This window comes from Anarrhichthys ocellatus, unplaced genomic scaffold (genome assembly GCF_004355925.1).
Source record: "Anarrhichthys ocellatus isolate YVR2014 unplaced genomic scaffold, GSC_Weel_1.0 scaffold6, whole genome shotgun sequence".
In the NCBI taxonomy this organism is placed as follows: domain Eukaryota; kingdom Metazoa; phylum Chordata; class Actinopteri; order Perciformes; family Anarhichadidae; genus Anarrhichthys; species Anarrhichthys ocellatus.
In genome coordinates, this window is record NW_022280036.1 from 74,161 (window position 1) to 87,964 (window position 13,804).

The 13,804-nt window shown below is 39.8% G+C and overlaps 1 protein-coding gene across 6 annotated transcripts in view; it reads right to left on the reverse strand.

Annotated features, from left to right (window-relative positions):
• Positions 1 to 13,804, reverse strand: part of LOC116382869 (ADAMTS-like protein 3) — a 213,537-nt gene that overhangs the window by 52,416 nt on the left and 147,317 nt on the right. For 5 of the 6 annotated variants that reach the window (XM_031846271.1, XM_031846272.1, XM_031846274.1 and 2 more), the window contains exons 8-15: positions 9,727 to 9,801; positions 8,409 to 8,566; positions 7,885 to 7,996; positions 7,561 to 7,699; positions 6,831 to 6,881; positions 4,526 to 4,736; positions 3,407 to 3,554; positions 2,178 to 2,262 (exon numbers count right to left, since the gene is read on the reverse strand). In XM_031846271.1, the coding sequence (XP_031702131.1) occupies positions 2,178 to 2,262; positions 3,407 to 3,554; positions 4,526 to 4,736; positions 6,831 to 6,881; positions 7,561 to 7,699; positions 7,885 to 7,996; positions 8,409 to 8,566; positions 9,727 to 9,801 (979 nt within the window). Of the gene's footprint in view, positions 1 to 2,173; positions 2,263 to 3,406; positions 3,555 to 4,525; positions 4,737 to 6,830; positions 6,882 to 7,560; positions 7,700 to 7,884; positions 7,997 to 8,408; positions 8,567 to 9,726; positions 9,802 to 13,804 lie in introns of those variants that run through there. The other variant, XM_031846276.1, reaches the window with a different exon arrangement.

A 13,804-nucleotide genomic window follows, 5' to 3' on the forward strand; every position in this document is an offset into this window, starting at 1 on the left:
AAGTAGTTGAAACAGTTCATGTTGCTCATGAACTGTTAATAATCAATAACATTCTGGGGCCAACTGTGTTAATAACCTCTTTAAGAAATGTAGTTGGTATAGAATCAATACTGCACGTGGTTGATTTTATACGGGATATGATTTCAGCTAAAAAGGACAGCGAAACAGGTTTAAAATTGCTAAAATAACTAGGAATATCCCTACTGACATGTAAAACACGGTCTGTGGGGGTAATTTGTTGCCTGATGTCCTTGACTCTGTAAAAAAGTTTAAAAACCACTCACACATCTCTTGTGAGGCATCAGTAAAATTACAGGAGGAGGGAGGGGGTGACCACAGAGTCGATTATCTTAAATAAAATTCTCGGATTCGAGTGATTTGCTAAAATTAAGTTGGAGAAGAAGGAATTTCTGGCACCGTCTGCCGCTTGATAAGTCTTCATTGCATTTGTCCAACTCTTGTAAAATAGACCTGTTTTTTTCCATTTTTGTTCCTTTCTCCTAGAGTCCCTCTTTAAATCATGGGTGGTTTCATTTAGCCAGGGCTGGGGTGTTCTATTTGGTATTTTGTCTTTAAAGGGGGTAACAGAGTCCAGGACAGTCTGACAGGTTTGATCAATAAGGGAGACCAGCTCCTCTAAATTCAAATGAGGTTCAAAAGCAGTTAAAAAAGCCGTGGAAAAATGCTCAGAATACATGCTCGCAGACATAGAGGATGTTGTATGCAGTACAGATTGTAAAGCCCTCCGAGGCAAATTTGTAATTTGTGATATTGGACTATACAAATAAATAGAATTGAATAGAATTGAAAGACTCCGGCAAATCACATTCTCACTCCCAACTCATCAAATACCGACGCTTGGTCAATAGCCCAACGCTTCAAAGTATGTCGCTAGGTACCCCTCTTGCATCCGTTTTGGATGTGCTAGGGATGGCCTGTCAGTTTCCACTCGTTAATTGCAAAGTATCGTTTCAAAATCAGCTTGCTTCTTTACAGAAAGTTAGGTCTCGTCAAAAAAAAACACGAACCACTCACGTGACTAGTAAATAACGTTTACTTTTAGTTTTGCACGTTACACGAACAGCGATCTTGTGGACGAAGGTGGACGCCTCCTGGCCTGCACATCCCTCACTTCACACTACTCCTATTGCTGTGAGGGTCTAATAATGACATGGATGGGTTTACATTAATGTTAGATGAAAGTGCGGTGCGTCGGTATCAGATGCTGAGGGGCACTGACCAAGCGTCGGTTGGGAGTAAGATCGGCTTGGATGACATCACCGCACACCTAGCATACGGCAATAGGCCAGACTGCTCATGAAGTGGCGATCGCCAAGAAAAATAAGACATATGAATATTCCCTGTCAGTGATGCTGGATAGCTAGCTTGATTGAGCGGCTGTTGCAGTACAGTCATATGGTAAATATGCATCAGACTGGACTCCAAAAAATCTCAGCCTAAAATAGATCAAACTGTTGCCTTTTAACAGGTTGGTTACACTTAAGCCTATCGATATCTGTTGATTCAATCAAATACTGTACTGTATTGTTGACTGTATCTATAGAAGAAGCAATATCCAGCCACTGTGTTGGGTCATTGATCCACATGGACGGGGAAAGATTGAAGGAGCATGACAGAACATCGAACGACTTATAAGTAAGGAAAGGTCGCAAAATAATGATCAGACATGTGTATCAAACAAATGTTTGTTTAACAAGAAATTAATACCTACAAAGTTGTCAAAGTCACTCGATCAAAAGACACGACAAATTGCATTGACATCTATAAGTTTTCTATCCCCTAAAAGGGGCACATACAGTATATAGATACTACTACTAGACAACATTCATACATACACATACATGCATGACAAATATACATTCATACTTGTCATTGGAAATAAACTGAAAAAAAGAATAAACAAAATAAAATAATTAGCGTGTCTCTTTAAAAAATGCTAGCCGCTTTATTTTGTGCGCTGTGCAACCGTATCAGAATAAATAGAAAAAAACCAAAAAGTATCATTTCATCTGATTAGAGCAAAACGGTTAAAACGGACTATGCCTTGTGAAAGCGCCCTATGTCTCTGTAGACAGCTGAGCATGGCCATTTTGACTGGAGAGCACAACATTGCATGCTGTTGATGTGTAAATGTGTGCGTAAGTGTGCGTACTCACGTGGGGTCCTCTGTAGCAGTACGCTGTTCTTCCAGTTCGTGGGATTGTTTTAACCAGGGCACCTTGGCCTCCACTGGCAGGGATTCTGACAGAGAGACAGAAAGAAAGTTACACCCTAGTCCAGTGATTTTCAACCACTGTTGAAAATCACAGTGGTGTGCCGCGGGAAAATGTCCAGTTTTACTTAATCGGTCCAAAAAAAAATTATTTAGTTGCTGCAAATAATTTGCAACTGTTGAGCGTCTGAGCCTGCAATATAGTGGCTGACTAAGTAATTAAATACTCTTCCATGCCAGTGGGTGGCAGTAGGTAGCTCAATAATGACATTGTTAATTTAAGATGGTAGAATTAAATGATGGTTGCGGTGACAAGATGAACAGCGATGGAGAAATATTTGAAAAGGAAAAATGCAGACTATGAACTGGGCCCTGGACAACAAAACTAAAAACAGAGATAGACTGAGAGCTGTTGAGGAAGAGCTTTGTGTGAGCCTTTCTTCAGCTTCTGCCAGGATATCAGCTTTGTGTTCATCTAAACAGGCCCAGGTTTCACACCGAGTAAGGATCACAAATTGAGAGACTTCTCATTAAATTGTCAGCATACAGCGGGTAAAATAAGTATTGAACACGTCACCATTTTTCTCAGCAAATATATTTCTAAAGGTGCTATTGACATGAACTTTTCACCAGATGTCGGTAACAACCCAAGTAAACCAAACAAATACGGTCAGAAATTAAGTTATGTGTAATAAAATGGAATGACACAGGGAAAAAGTATTGAACACGCTTATTGAAATATATTTAATACTTCGTACAAAAGCCTTTGCTGGTAATGACCGCTTCAAGATGCCTCCTGTATGGAGAAACTAGTCGCATGCATTGCTCAGGTGTGATTTTGGCCCATTCTTCCACACAAACAGTCTTCAAATCTTGAAGATTTTTAGTTCTTTCCATAGATTTTCTATTGGATTCAAGTCAGGTGATCGTCTGGGCCATTCTAGCAGCTTTATTTTATTTCTTGTGTGCATGTGTGTTTGCATGGCTTCCGATTCAAATACATCCCTTCCTTTGTCCAACAGTGGAACTTTATACAATAAGATATGCACAAAAAATAAGGTATTATACATTTGTCTCTCACATAAATGTGTGAGCTGTAAACACTTGTCCACTATGGTCTTGGCTTCCTTACAACACACACACACAGCTCTCTGGGAATGAATAGTGTCCTACCTCGGGGCTTATGGCAGGCAATAGGGACCAGACAGTCTTCTTTAACATGAGGTTTGAGTGACGCTTCACAGCCTCCAATGTGCTGCCCACGATGGTCAATGCACAGAACCACCCGGTAACGCAGGCCATGACCACACGTCACTGTGCACTGCAGTGGGACAGCAACACACACACTAACTCACATATTATACAATTTGCAATTGGCATTGATCAAGTCATCAGGGTGGCCACTACCGGTTATTTTCATTGTCGATTGGTGATTCCCAATATTTTGGGCTTGTGGACCTTCAAGTCTACTTGTGATCCAACCAGTTTAAAGTCTACTGGTTGTGACTCGTTAAGTCACTGAGTTCATTTGACTGTTTAAAAGGTAAATTGATTGTAATTTTTAACAAACGGGAAAAAGGCTGCACATGATTATAGAAATATATTTGTTCTGCTTTCTTCTAGCGTTAATGATCTTGTAACCCCTCAAGATTGATTTTGTCTCCCTCTTTTGGGAGTCCTGCCCCCAAGGTTGGTAACCACTAGATCAATATCTCAGTTATTTTCTTTTAAATAATAAATTAACTATTTAATCAAATTATTATTTTTTGGATTAAGTGATTCATCATTCAGTCTATAATATGCCCATAGTGGAAATGCCTATAACAGTTTTCTACGGTTAGGTTTTATCATGGCTTGCACTGGTCGGAACAACAGTCCAAAACTCAAAGATATTACATTTAAAATGATAGAAAAGATAGAAAAGCAGAAAATCTCAGTCTGGTCTCATTCCCAGGCCGTCAAATACTGACGCACAAGGCACCCTTTAGCATTTGTAACTCCATTATAAACCCATCTATGGCAATATTACACAGTCAGATTAACTGCTCTGGAAGCCAGGTGACGTGGTCAAAAGAGTAGCAGGACTTTCACCCAGGACACTGCTGACGTCCTGAGCAAACATCCATATGTGACAAGTTGGGAATGAGAATGGCTTGCAAATCCTCATATCTGAGATGTCAAAACCAGACAATGTTTGATAAAAGTAAAACTGATGAAAATAGAAATGTTATACAAATATATCCAAATAGAGCCCTTTATGACTTTATGGCTGGTATAAACAGATTCACTGACCTGAGACCACTCCATGGCCACCCACTGGGGGCAGGCAAAGGTGTTGCAAATCTGTTGGGTGATAGGTCGAGGGGAGTGGGTGCACTTCCACTCCTCCACCTGGGAGAACTGTCCCTGCGTGTCCTCCTCCACGCACAGCATGCTGCGAACCTGCCACCCGCCACCTTGACCGCAGGACACCGAGCACTGGGTCCAGGGGCCCTGCTCCCAGCTGCGCAAACACACATAACAAGGGCCAAGCTCACTTAATGCTTTCTCAAGTCACTCAATGGCAGTGGTGTATAGTAACGAAGTAGAAATACTTAGTTACTGTACTTAAGTCGTTTTTTTTTGGATATCTGTACTATTTATATTTCTGTTGACTTTTACTTTTACTTCACTACATTTTGCAAAGAAAATTGATACTTTTACTCCGATACATTTCCCCTGAAACCTTCGTTACTCGCTACAAAATCAAAATCTATCTTTAGAAAAAAAATGAATCATGAGACCAACGTCGGGGACTGTGGTGGAACAGAGACTGCAAGCAAGCAGGTTTGGAGAATCAGTGGTCCTAGCTTGCAAGTTAAATCATTGGTTAATCACGTTAATGCGCAATTGCAAACAAGTGCTCTCAAAGCCGCGGTGTTTTGATTCCCAGTGATGCCCAGGATGCTATATGCTATAGCTAGCGAGCGACTACATGAGTAGAATTCCACTCTACGATGACTGATTTTATGACGGAAGCAGAAATGGAAGCACCTGCTACTCCCGCAACAAACTACGGTGGTGACAAAGACCAACACCCGTGGATCGCTAGCGAGTTAGTGAGCTGAGGAAGTGTTGACAGTTGTGAGATTGTGTTGATTTGAGTCATCTTAGCTATAATCATTGCAGCACTAGTTGGCTAACGTTAGCTAACTTAACGTTAGCTAGCCACCACACCATAGGATTGACAGGAGCCGCGAGAGCGCAGCATTAGGGAAATCCTTCCAGCGGTGCGCAAGCTGTGTGTGAAGCTGAACACACCTCTACCTGCCTCAGCGGCCTGTGAAAGGCTATTTAGCATCGCAGGACTAGTCTTCAGCCCAAGAAGAGCGAGACTGAATTCTCGCAATTTTGAAAACCAACTTCTTTTGAAGATGAATGGGACATTTTTCAGTTTCAAGTAATGACTGGGTTGTTACTTTCGGTGCTGCTTTAGTATTGATCATGTTTTGATATTTGAGTCATTTTGTGGATGATCAGATCGAGTTATGATGGTAGCAGTCGCCCAATTGCAGATTCAGCTTGAGCAAAACCTTTGCCCATTGTGTTCAAATCAGGCCCATATAGGAGTTTACAAGGCACGTGTCCTTACTCAAAACACTGACTTGATGCACAAGTGGATATTTTTTGCTGAATACAATATTATGCATTTGCCCTGTACATCCTCTAGTCGGAATGAGCATACTTATAAACGCACTGTTACAACTCCTTCATAGTGTCATATTGCTTTTCGGAGAATTATGATGATAAGTTCGTAGTAGATGCAAAAATATACTTATGTACAATATATTATGTTGAACATTGTTGCTCCTGGATGGATCACAGCCAACCCAATTATTTTCAACACAGCTCCATGTCCTTGGTCATGGTGGCCACAGCACTTAAAAGAATAAACTTCATAATTCTCAAAATTCTGACCCTTTGCTTTTTTATTAACAGCATTTACTTGTACTTTTACTTTCAATACTTAAGTACATTTAATATCAGAAAATTACTTTTCATACTTAAGTACAATAAATATCAGATACTTTAAGACTTTTACTCAAGTAGTATTCTAAGAGGTGAGTTTTACTGGATTCATTTTCCAGTAAGGTATCTTTACTTTTACTCAAGTATGGCTTGTCCATAAATCCACTTTAATAATGAAAATGACAGGAAAAAGATAAAATCCAAAAAATTGCAAAACGTTGCAAAATATATTGTTAGTAACTTCACTACTAAAGGTCAGAATGTCCAATCAAAATGTTTTTTATATTCCAAGAAGACTTGGGTTAGACCAATTGTCAGATTAGTAAACTTTACATGTTATTGCAATATTATGTAAATGTTTAATGTAGATGAATTCCTGCTTGTCTTTCTATGTTCTTCTACTTCTGGTTACTTCAGGGTGCTTCATTGGATGTATTCAAACAAGAATATCAAAAATTTCTCGACACATTCCACCAACTCACGTCCTGTGTTACATCTGAGCCAACACTATGTCCAAACAGGAAATATGTCAAAGAGACGAAAGAATAGTAAAGTAACTTTTAAAATGAAGGATCTTAAGGTCACTCACCGAGGCAGAGGTTGGAAATGGTCATATGGCAACACCTCTTTAAATCCATCACTGGAGGAGACAAAATATCACAAAACAGTGAACGCTTAGGGCTGCTATCTGGTATCCAGATAGCAGCCCGAGAGTCATGAGGTCATACGAATCTTGAGAAAGCATAGACGATAAATGTAAGCCGACACAGTGCTTATTAATAGCAGTTTGACCTTCAAGGTTACAATAGAGGGGTACAAGGATATGAAGAGAAAATGCTTTGCACTGCTCTTTAGCCTTGATATCTGTCTTATCATGAGCGACTTTCTTGCTAGATTTAGCAACTTTTGGAGGTAGTGCTGCAAGCTACCTTTATTGGAAAAGAGTTGGCAACACTGGGCTGGGATTTGGTTGTATAATATGTAAAATCGAGCTTACTCTTGTTCCATTGCTACCTACGCAAGCTTTAAGGACATTCAGCATTTTAAAGCTTTTTGCATGTTGATTTACCAGCCGTTCTCATTAAACACCGGTTTTGTGGGTGAAAGTCATGTGTTTGTTTGACTCATCCATACACCCCAACCTCCTCCCAATGCACACTTTCTCGCTGTTCATGCTCGAACACATAACTTCCGAAGCACTTGCTCTGAGCTTCTTACATTGCCACGCCATGAAATGACATGCAAAAACAAAAAATGGGTACGTTATTCATTACCATTTAGTAATACCAGGCTGAAATACAACCTGTATTGATCCCTACCTCTCTGGACAGGGGTCCATATTGCACTCCTTGAGTTTCGGTGTGGGTTTGGTGTTTTCAGGATAGCTGTTACAATGATGCTCGGGCAGGGTCTGGTTGGATCTGATGTCTGTGCACTCTGCAGAGTTCAGCTGATAGCCTGTGGGAGGAAAGCAGACACAGACTGTTTAAATGTACATTACTGTAAAAAGTTGCAGTTATCAACAGATGACGCTGGATATACAAAAGCTGAGGATCAATGAAAACTAAGACAATGTTAAATAATCATTCAAACACAAAGACACATGTTTACAATTACTGTCGACTGACTGATGGTCACCTCACCTCCTCCACAGGTAACCGAGCAGGGGAAGAAGTCAGTCTCTCTCCACTGGTACCTGATTGGCTGGTAGAAGAGAAACTGGACAACTGTATCCTTAGAGCCTCCATACTTCATCTGCACAACATATAGGGAGAATGAATAGTTAAGAAGAACATTGTTATGTTAAATGTGTAGGTTAGAGAGGATTAGAGAACTCAATAGAGGAGCAAAGTAGAGCTCAGGAGATGATTCATGTTAATAGGGCACTCCTGAGAAGAGCTTTGTTTTAATACAAATAATCACATTTGCAATATGAAAGGGGTTGTGAAACTACAGTCATTACAAGTAGGATGATTTAGTTCTGTTTAGATTTTAAAGGTCTCTTCAACAGTGATACCAATAGTGCCGCTGGCAACAACCTCAAAATGGTATTTAATTTGACTGATGTATTTCAATTCTATCTCTAATAAAATATGTACATCAGAAGACTAAAGTCCTAGGGCTGTTTTGTTATAAACCTAAGCCTGTTCTCTTTTCTTTGTTTCACCTTGATAATGAAATCAGCATTGAGTGGGCCATGTGTCCTGAGTGTCTGCCTGTCCGTCCCTCTCTGGAAGTCCAAGGAGGTGTTTCCTATCACATAGGAGCCTGTAGACACCAGACTGGTCTCCTCCACTCTCCCCTTAAGAGAGATGGCTTCAATAACTGAGGGAGACAGAGCAAGATGGACATTTATTACTGTACAATAACTTTCAATGTTGACCTTATGTTTTAACTTAATATTCACATATCTTCATCAAGATGCAAAAGAAATGCAGAAATCATGATGAACAAACTGGGTGTGAAATGTGGTGTATGCTCCCAAATACAGAAATAAAGAAAAACTTCTAACTTCATAGGATTTAAAATTAATTAAAATTAAAATAACATTAAATGCAGAAAACGCTATTTGTTGGGGAGTGATACCACCAGTCAAGGTAGGGCAAAGCTGATAATATACAACAGCAAAACAAACTCAAAAATCAATGATCAAAACAAGGATGTAGATAGGGCTGAGCACAAATACTGACTTAGCTTAATATCGCAATAGTTTAAATGATAGTGTATCGATATGTCCGCGACTACTGTCGATACATTGTTTTTAAAATCATGTTTTAAAAGGATTTAAAATGTCCCTTAAATTGCCTCGAATCCATGTGAGTCAAACAACCTTCACGTAGTAGTAGCACTTAGCACTCCTTGCAACCCTAATGCCCGGGCCACACTGCCTGAGTGAGCAGTGATCTCAAACAAATCGTAGCGTTGCTACTGCTGCTGCCGCCAGCTCTTCTTTTTACATAGTTAGTCTTTCATAATGTCCAGAATGTTTCATCTCATTTCATTATGAATGTCATATTTATTTTGACAGAAAAAAAACGTGTGCTTTGCTGTAAATAATAATAATAATTAAATGCCTGACCTCGATAAATATATGGAGCTGTGCAAGTCACTGCATTTTACACAACACTGTCCTGCTTTAGGCCTTGTGGCTAGGAAACGCCAGATGATATTTTTATTAAACTTCTGTGACAGGATTACTAGGCTGACAGTTGGGAAAACAAATATTGGATATATAGAGTTATCCGTCTTACAGGAGACTATGTGATCTGATTATTCTCTTTTAAGACCTTATTAGTACATATTTTACAACTATAACTTAGAATGTATTTGCCAAAGCATTTGTTTTCCATAAAACACACAGACTTACACGGACATACTGACTTATGACAAAAAAAACTGAAGGGGAATAAACATTCCAAAATAATATCATTCTTTGAAATTCTTTCTTTATTTTCTTTTTTTTTCACTGAGATGTTGTGACTCACCTATAACATCAGGTCCTTTGGTATTGAGTCTGAGAAGGCAGCTTCCTGATGGCATCTCCAGCACTGTCTTCATAGCTGCAGGCAGACACAAGGTTGGAAAGGTTTCATTTTAACATACAGTATAATTCAATATTTACAAGGGTAGCAGAATACAGGAAAAACCTGTACAACTGAGTTGGGAATTAAACATATTTAGGGAGATTTTGGGAGCAACATATTAAAGCATTTTCCACTTTCATCATCAAAACACCAAGAGAGGGAATTCTGGAAGAATGGTGCTAAATCGCTCCAGTTGAGTAGACTGCACTCTTTGCAGGCGCAACCTCTGGTTCAGCCGAGAGAAGCCATCGGACATTTTAAAACCTGCATTCTCTCTACTGGCCAGCAGGGGGGACTCTTCCGGTTGCAAAAACAACTGATTGTATGGAAGTCTATGAATATGGCAACTTCCGTTCGTGGTTGCAAAAAGTCAAGATGGCGATGGCCCTAATTCAAGATAAGTCAATTATTTGATGTTAGATAATCATATTGATTTATTGTGTCTTTCAGAAATCTGGCTGTGTCGGGAAGAATTGGTCAGCCGAAATAAATCCACTCCCCCCCATGCATATTAATACTCACATTCATCGAGGAGGTAGGTTGCATCCATCTTCGACTTAAGCCTATCACTTAAACCTAAACCTAAACTAAATTATGACGCATTTGAAAGCCTTGTTCTTATCCAGCCTGGAAAACACTACAGCCAATTGTATTTGGTTTAGTGTACCGCATTAAGAACCAAATAAACAGAACATTCATAAAACATTTAAATGAAATGTGGAAACTGGAGGAGGATGATGTCACAATGATGTCATGATGATGACTGAATTCTCAGAGTTTTTATCAAGTTTAGACCTTAAAGAGGCTCTCAACATGTCGCCGGCAAGCCAGCGGCTCATAGCTAAGAGTGCTAACTACAGCAATAGTGCTGACAGTGCTGAATGAAGGGGAACTGGAAGGTGGGTGCTGTGCTTCTGCGATGACGGTTGTTGTAGTAATTATTGTAGGTGATTGTAATATTCATGTGGATGTGGATTATGATAGCTGCATTTATCTCATTATTAGATGTGATTAGCTTCTGTCAAAGTGTACAGAAACCCACCCATTGGATTAACCACACCATTTACCTTGTTCTGGCATTGAAATTGAACATTTAATAGTCTTTCCATAGAACCTTCTTTCATCAAACAATTATCTAATTATCTAAAGTTTTTAGTTCTTACTACCAGACTTTCTAAATGGTTTCACTCAATGTCTTATAATCTGATAGTGCTCTAGTCAGATTTTAGGAAGTGATTCCATTGACATTAGATTAAATGCCATCTCTCAATACAACAGCGGACTCCTATGCTAACCCACCCATCAACATGATGATCGATTTGGGTGGGTTAGCATACGAGTCCATACGAGTTAGTGCTACAAGCTCACTGCCAAGCTCACTGCCAATGACACTCGACTTTATTACCCTTCTAAAAAAGAAGATAATAAAACAAAACTAGAAAATTTCGCAAGAAATTTTGACAGTGTGGCTTCTACTGCCCGAAGACGTTGCAATATATAGCTACACACGCTGATGTCCGGTAGTATCGTTGAGGTTCGATTGAGATAGCACTTCTCTCTTTTCTGCATTTTAGATTCATACTCTTGGATTGAATCTTGTATTTGTGATGGACAGTCCACAAATGGCTCCCGTCATTTCTGTACAAACCTCATTCTGAGCTTCATGTTAAGATACAGTTACTCTATGGGGCTTTTATTTTGAAAGGGTGGGACTGGGTGGGGGAGAGAGGGGGAGAGGAGAGATATTCCTCATGTTTGACACACAAACACAGAGGTTATTAAATGACGGGCTTCATCACAAGCATTCCAGTTAGAATTCACTCTCTGGAGCTTTTATTTTGAAATGGGAGGAGGGGGGGGTTCTCTAAATATATCTAAAACCTGAATGACTGTATGATAGAGAGAGAGAGAGAGAGAGAGAGAGAGAGAGAGAGAGAGAGAGAGAAACATAAAGACAGACAGAGTGATGAGTGAGAGACAGACAGACAGAGAGGAGGTCTAACAATGCCTTTGACTGAATATCTCCATGTGTGTGTGTGTAGAGAGAGAGAGAGCCTGCGTGCATGTGTGTAACTGGTTGCCATGGTGAGGACGCACCTGGTGTTAGAGGCAGACTGATTAAGAAACGTTGGAGTAATCAGTGATTTTGAACAAAACCCCTGCCTCTTTTCAACAAATTAGCAGGAGTCTGAGTGCCAAAATATGGATACCGTGAGAAAGATAAGACTCTGCCAAATGCGGTAATGTGTTTTTTATGTTTGTGGTGTTAAAGATGTGAGCTCCAGAGCAATATGCAAAACTGGTACCGTCTGCTTTCTTTGAGAAATTAGTGGTGAGATTTAACATGGAGTCTAATGGAGCAGTTGGTTGGAGTTCATGTTGCTCTGTGGCTCTTTGAGCCAAATGTGTAAGTCTGTTGGATTCCATAGACACTTGACTGCGACCAGCACAACATTTCCAAGCTTTTGGGCCAAAAATGGTGTATAAAGAGTAAAAATTGTGGGAGCTGGAGCAATTTGTTTGGAAAAATCACAGAAGATTTTCCTGCTCTGCTCCACTCTGACAGTTATGCTCTCACTCTAGCTCTTAACGAGCCGTGCAATACACACCCATTATAAAATCTGAAATGGACCCAAATTTTCCTGAAACTTAATCTGCGACTTCATGAAAACTGTGCTAGCTTTCAAAATGTCCCTTTGGCTCAATAAAGTGCAGCGTTTTGTCTACGTTTTAAACTTTTAATCATGTTTCTACGTTAAAGTATGGCTAGTCAATATGGGCCCAAAGTTAAGTGTTTTTTTAGCTCTCTTCACGCCGAAACCCCATTCAAGTGAATGGAGAAATTTTGCTCAGTTTTTTGGGATTTTCGGGAAAACTGCTGGGCGAATCTCTCCGAAAAATAGATAGCACACTATTCCCGATCAGGCCGCACGTTTTGATGTATTTTTCATGCCGCTGTTGGCAACGCTGTGTGAGGAGAAGCGCGCCAAACTTTTGGATAAAGATTAGTATGATTAAGCCCGATGGATAATACAGTGTGCTTTGGCACAGGCAGTTTTACTGCCTTTGTGCTACAAAGCCACACTGAATAAGTTAACTACAAGTTATAAGCCTCAAACCTGAAAATTAAAATGTGCCATGTCTCTGCCTGTCCTGCTGACAACATGGGCCATGTCTACCACACCTGTCTACATCTGTTTATCACTTTCCTCGGTCCACACACATGACAGTCATCAGTTTATCTTCTCTGCAGCATATCTACTATGGCTCTTGACTCACTCATTACCAGATTGTTGACTTAACTACACTGGTAGTGTTCAGTTCTACGTTGCTTGAAAAGTAAATTTCAAGTTATTTTCTTGTGTGCAAATGCAGGTTGCTTGCTAATCAGTCTATCTTTGTATCAGAATATATCAGTATGCCTGCCTACAGCTTGCCACACCCAGCATGCCATCCCTGCCTTGCTTGCCAGTCAGTATCCATCGTCATTCTCTGCAATTTTACAATAAATCTTGATTTCAAATCCTAGACGTGCTGTCATCCCATCGACCTTCCCCAATTTACTTGTGCAATTTTTTCATCTAAACATTTCACCCCATCCCAACTGCCAAAAGAAGTTCTTCCCTTATTTAGCACTTATTTACTAGATATGATTAATCTGTCTTTATTAACAGGCCATGTACCACAGCCCTTCAAAGTAGCTGTAATTAAACCTCTTCTTAAAAATCTCACTCTTGAGGTTTTAGCCAATTATTGACATATATCTAACCTTGCTTTTTTCTCCAAGATCCTTGAGACTTATCAGTTGTATGACGTTCTCCATAACAATAGCGTATTAGAGGATCGTCAGTCAGGATTTACAAAGCATCATCAGCAAAGAGACAGCACTGCTGAAAATTACTAATGACCTTCTAATAGCATCAGACAAAGGACTTGTAAGATCTTATTACTGCATTCAACACCATTGACTATCATATCC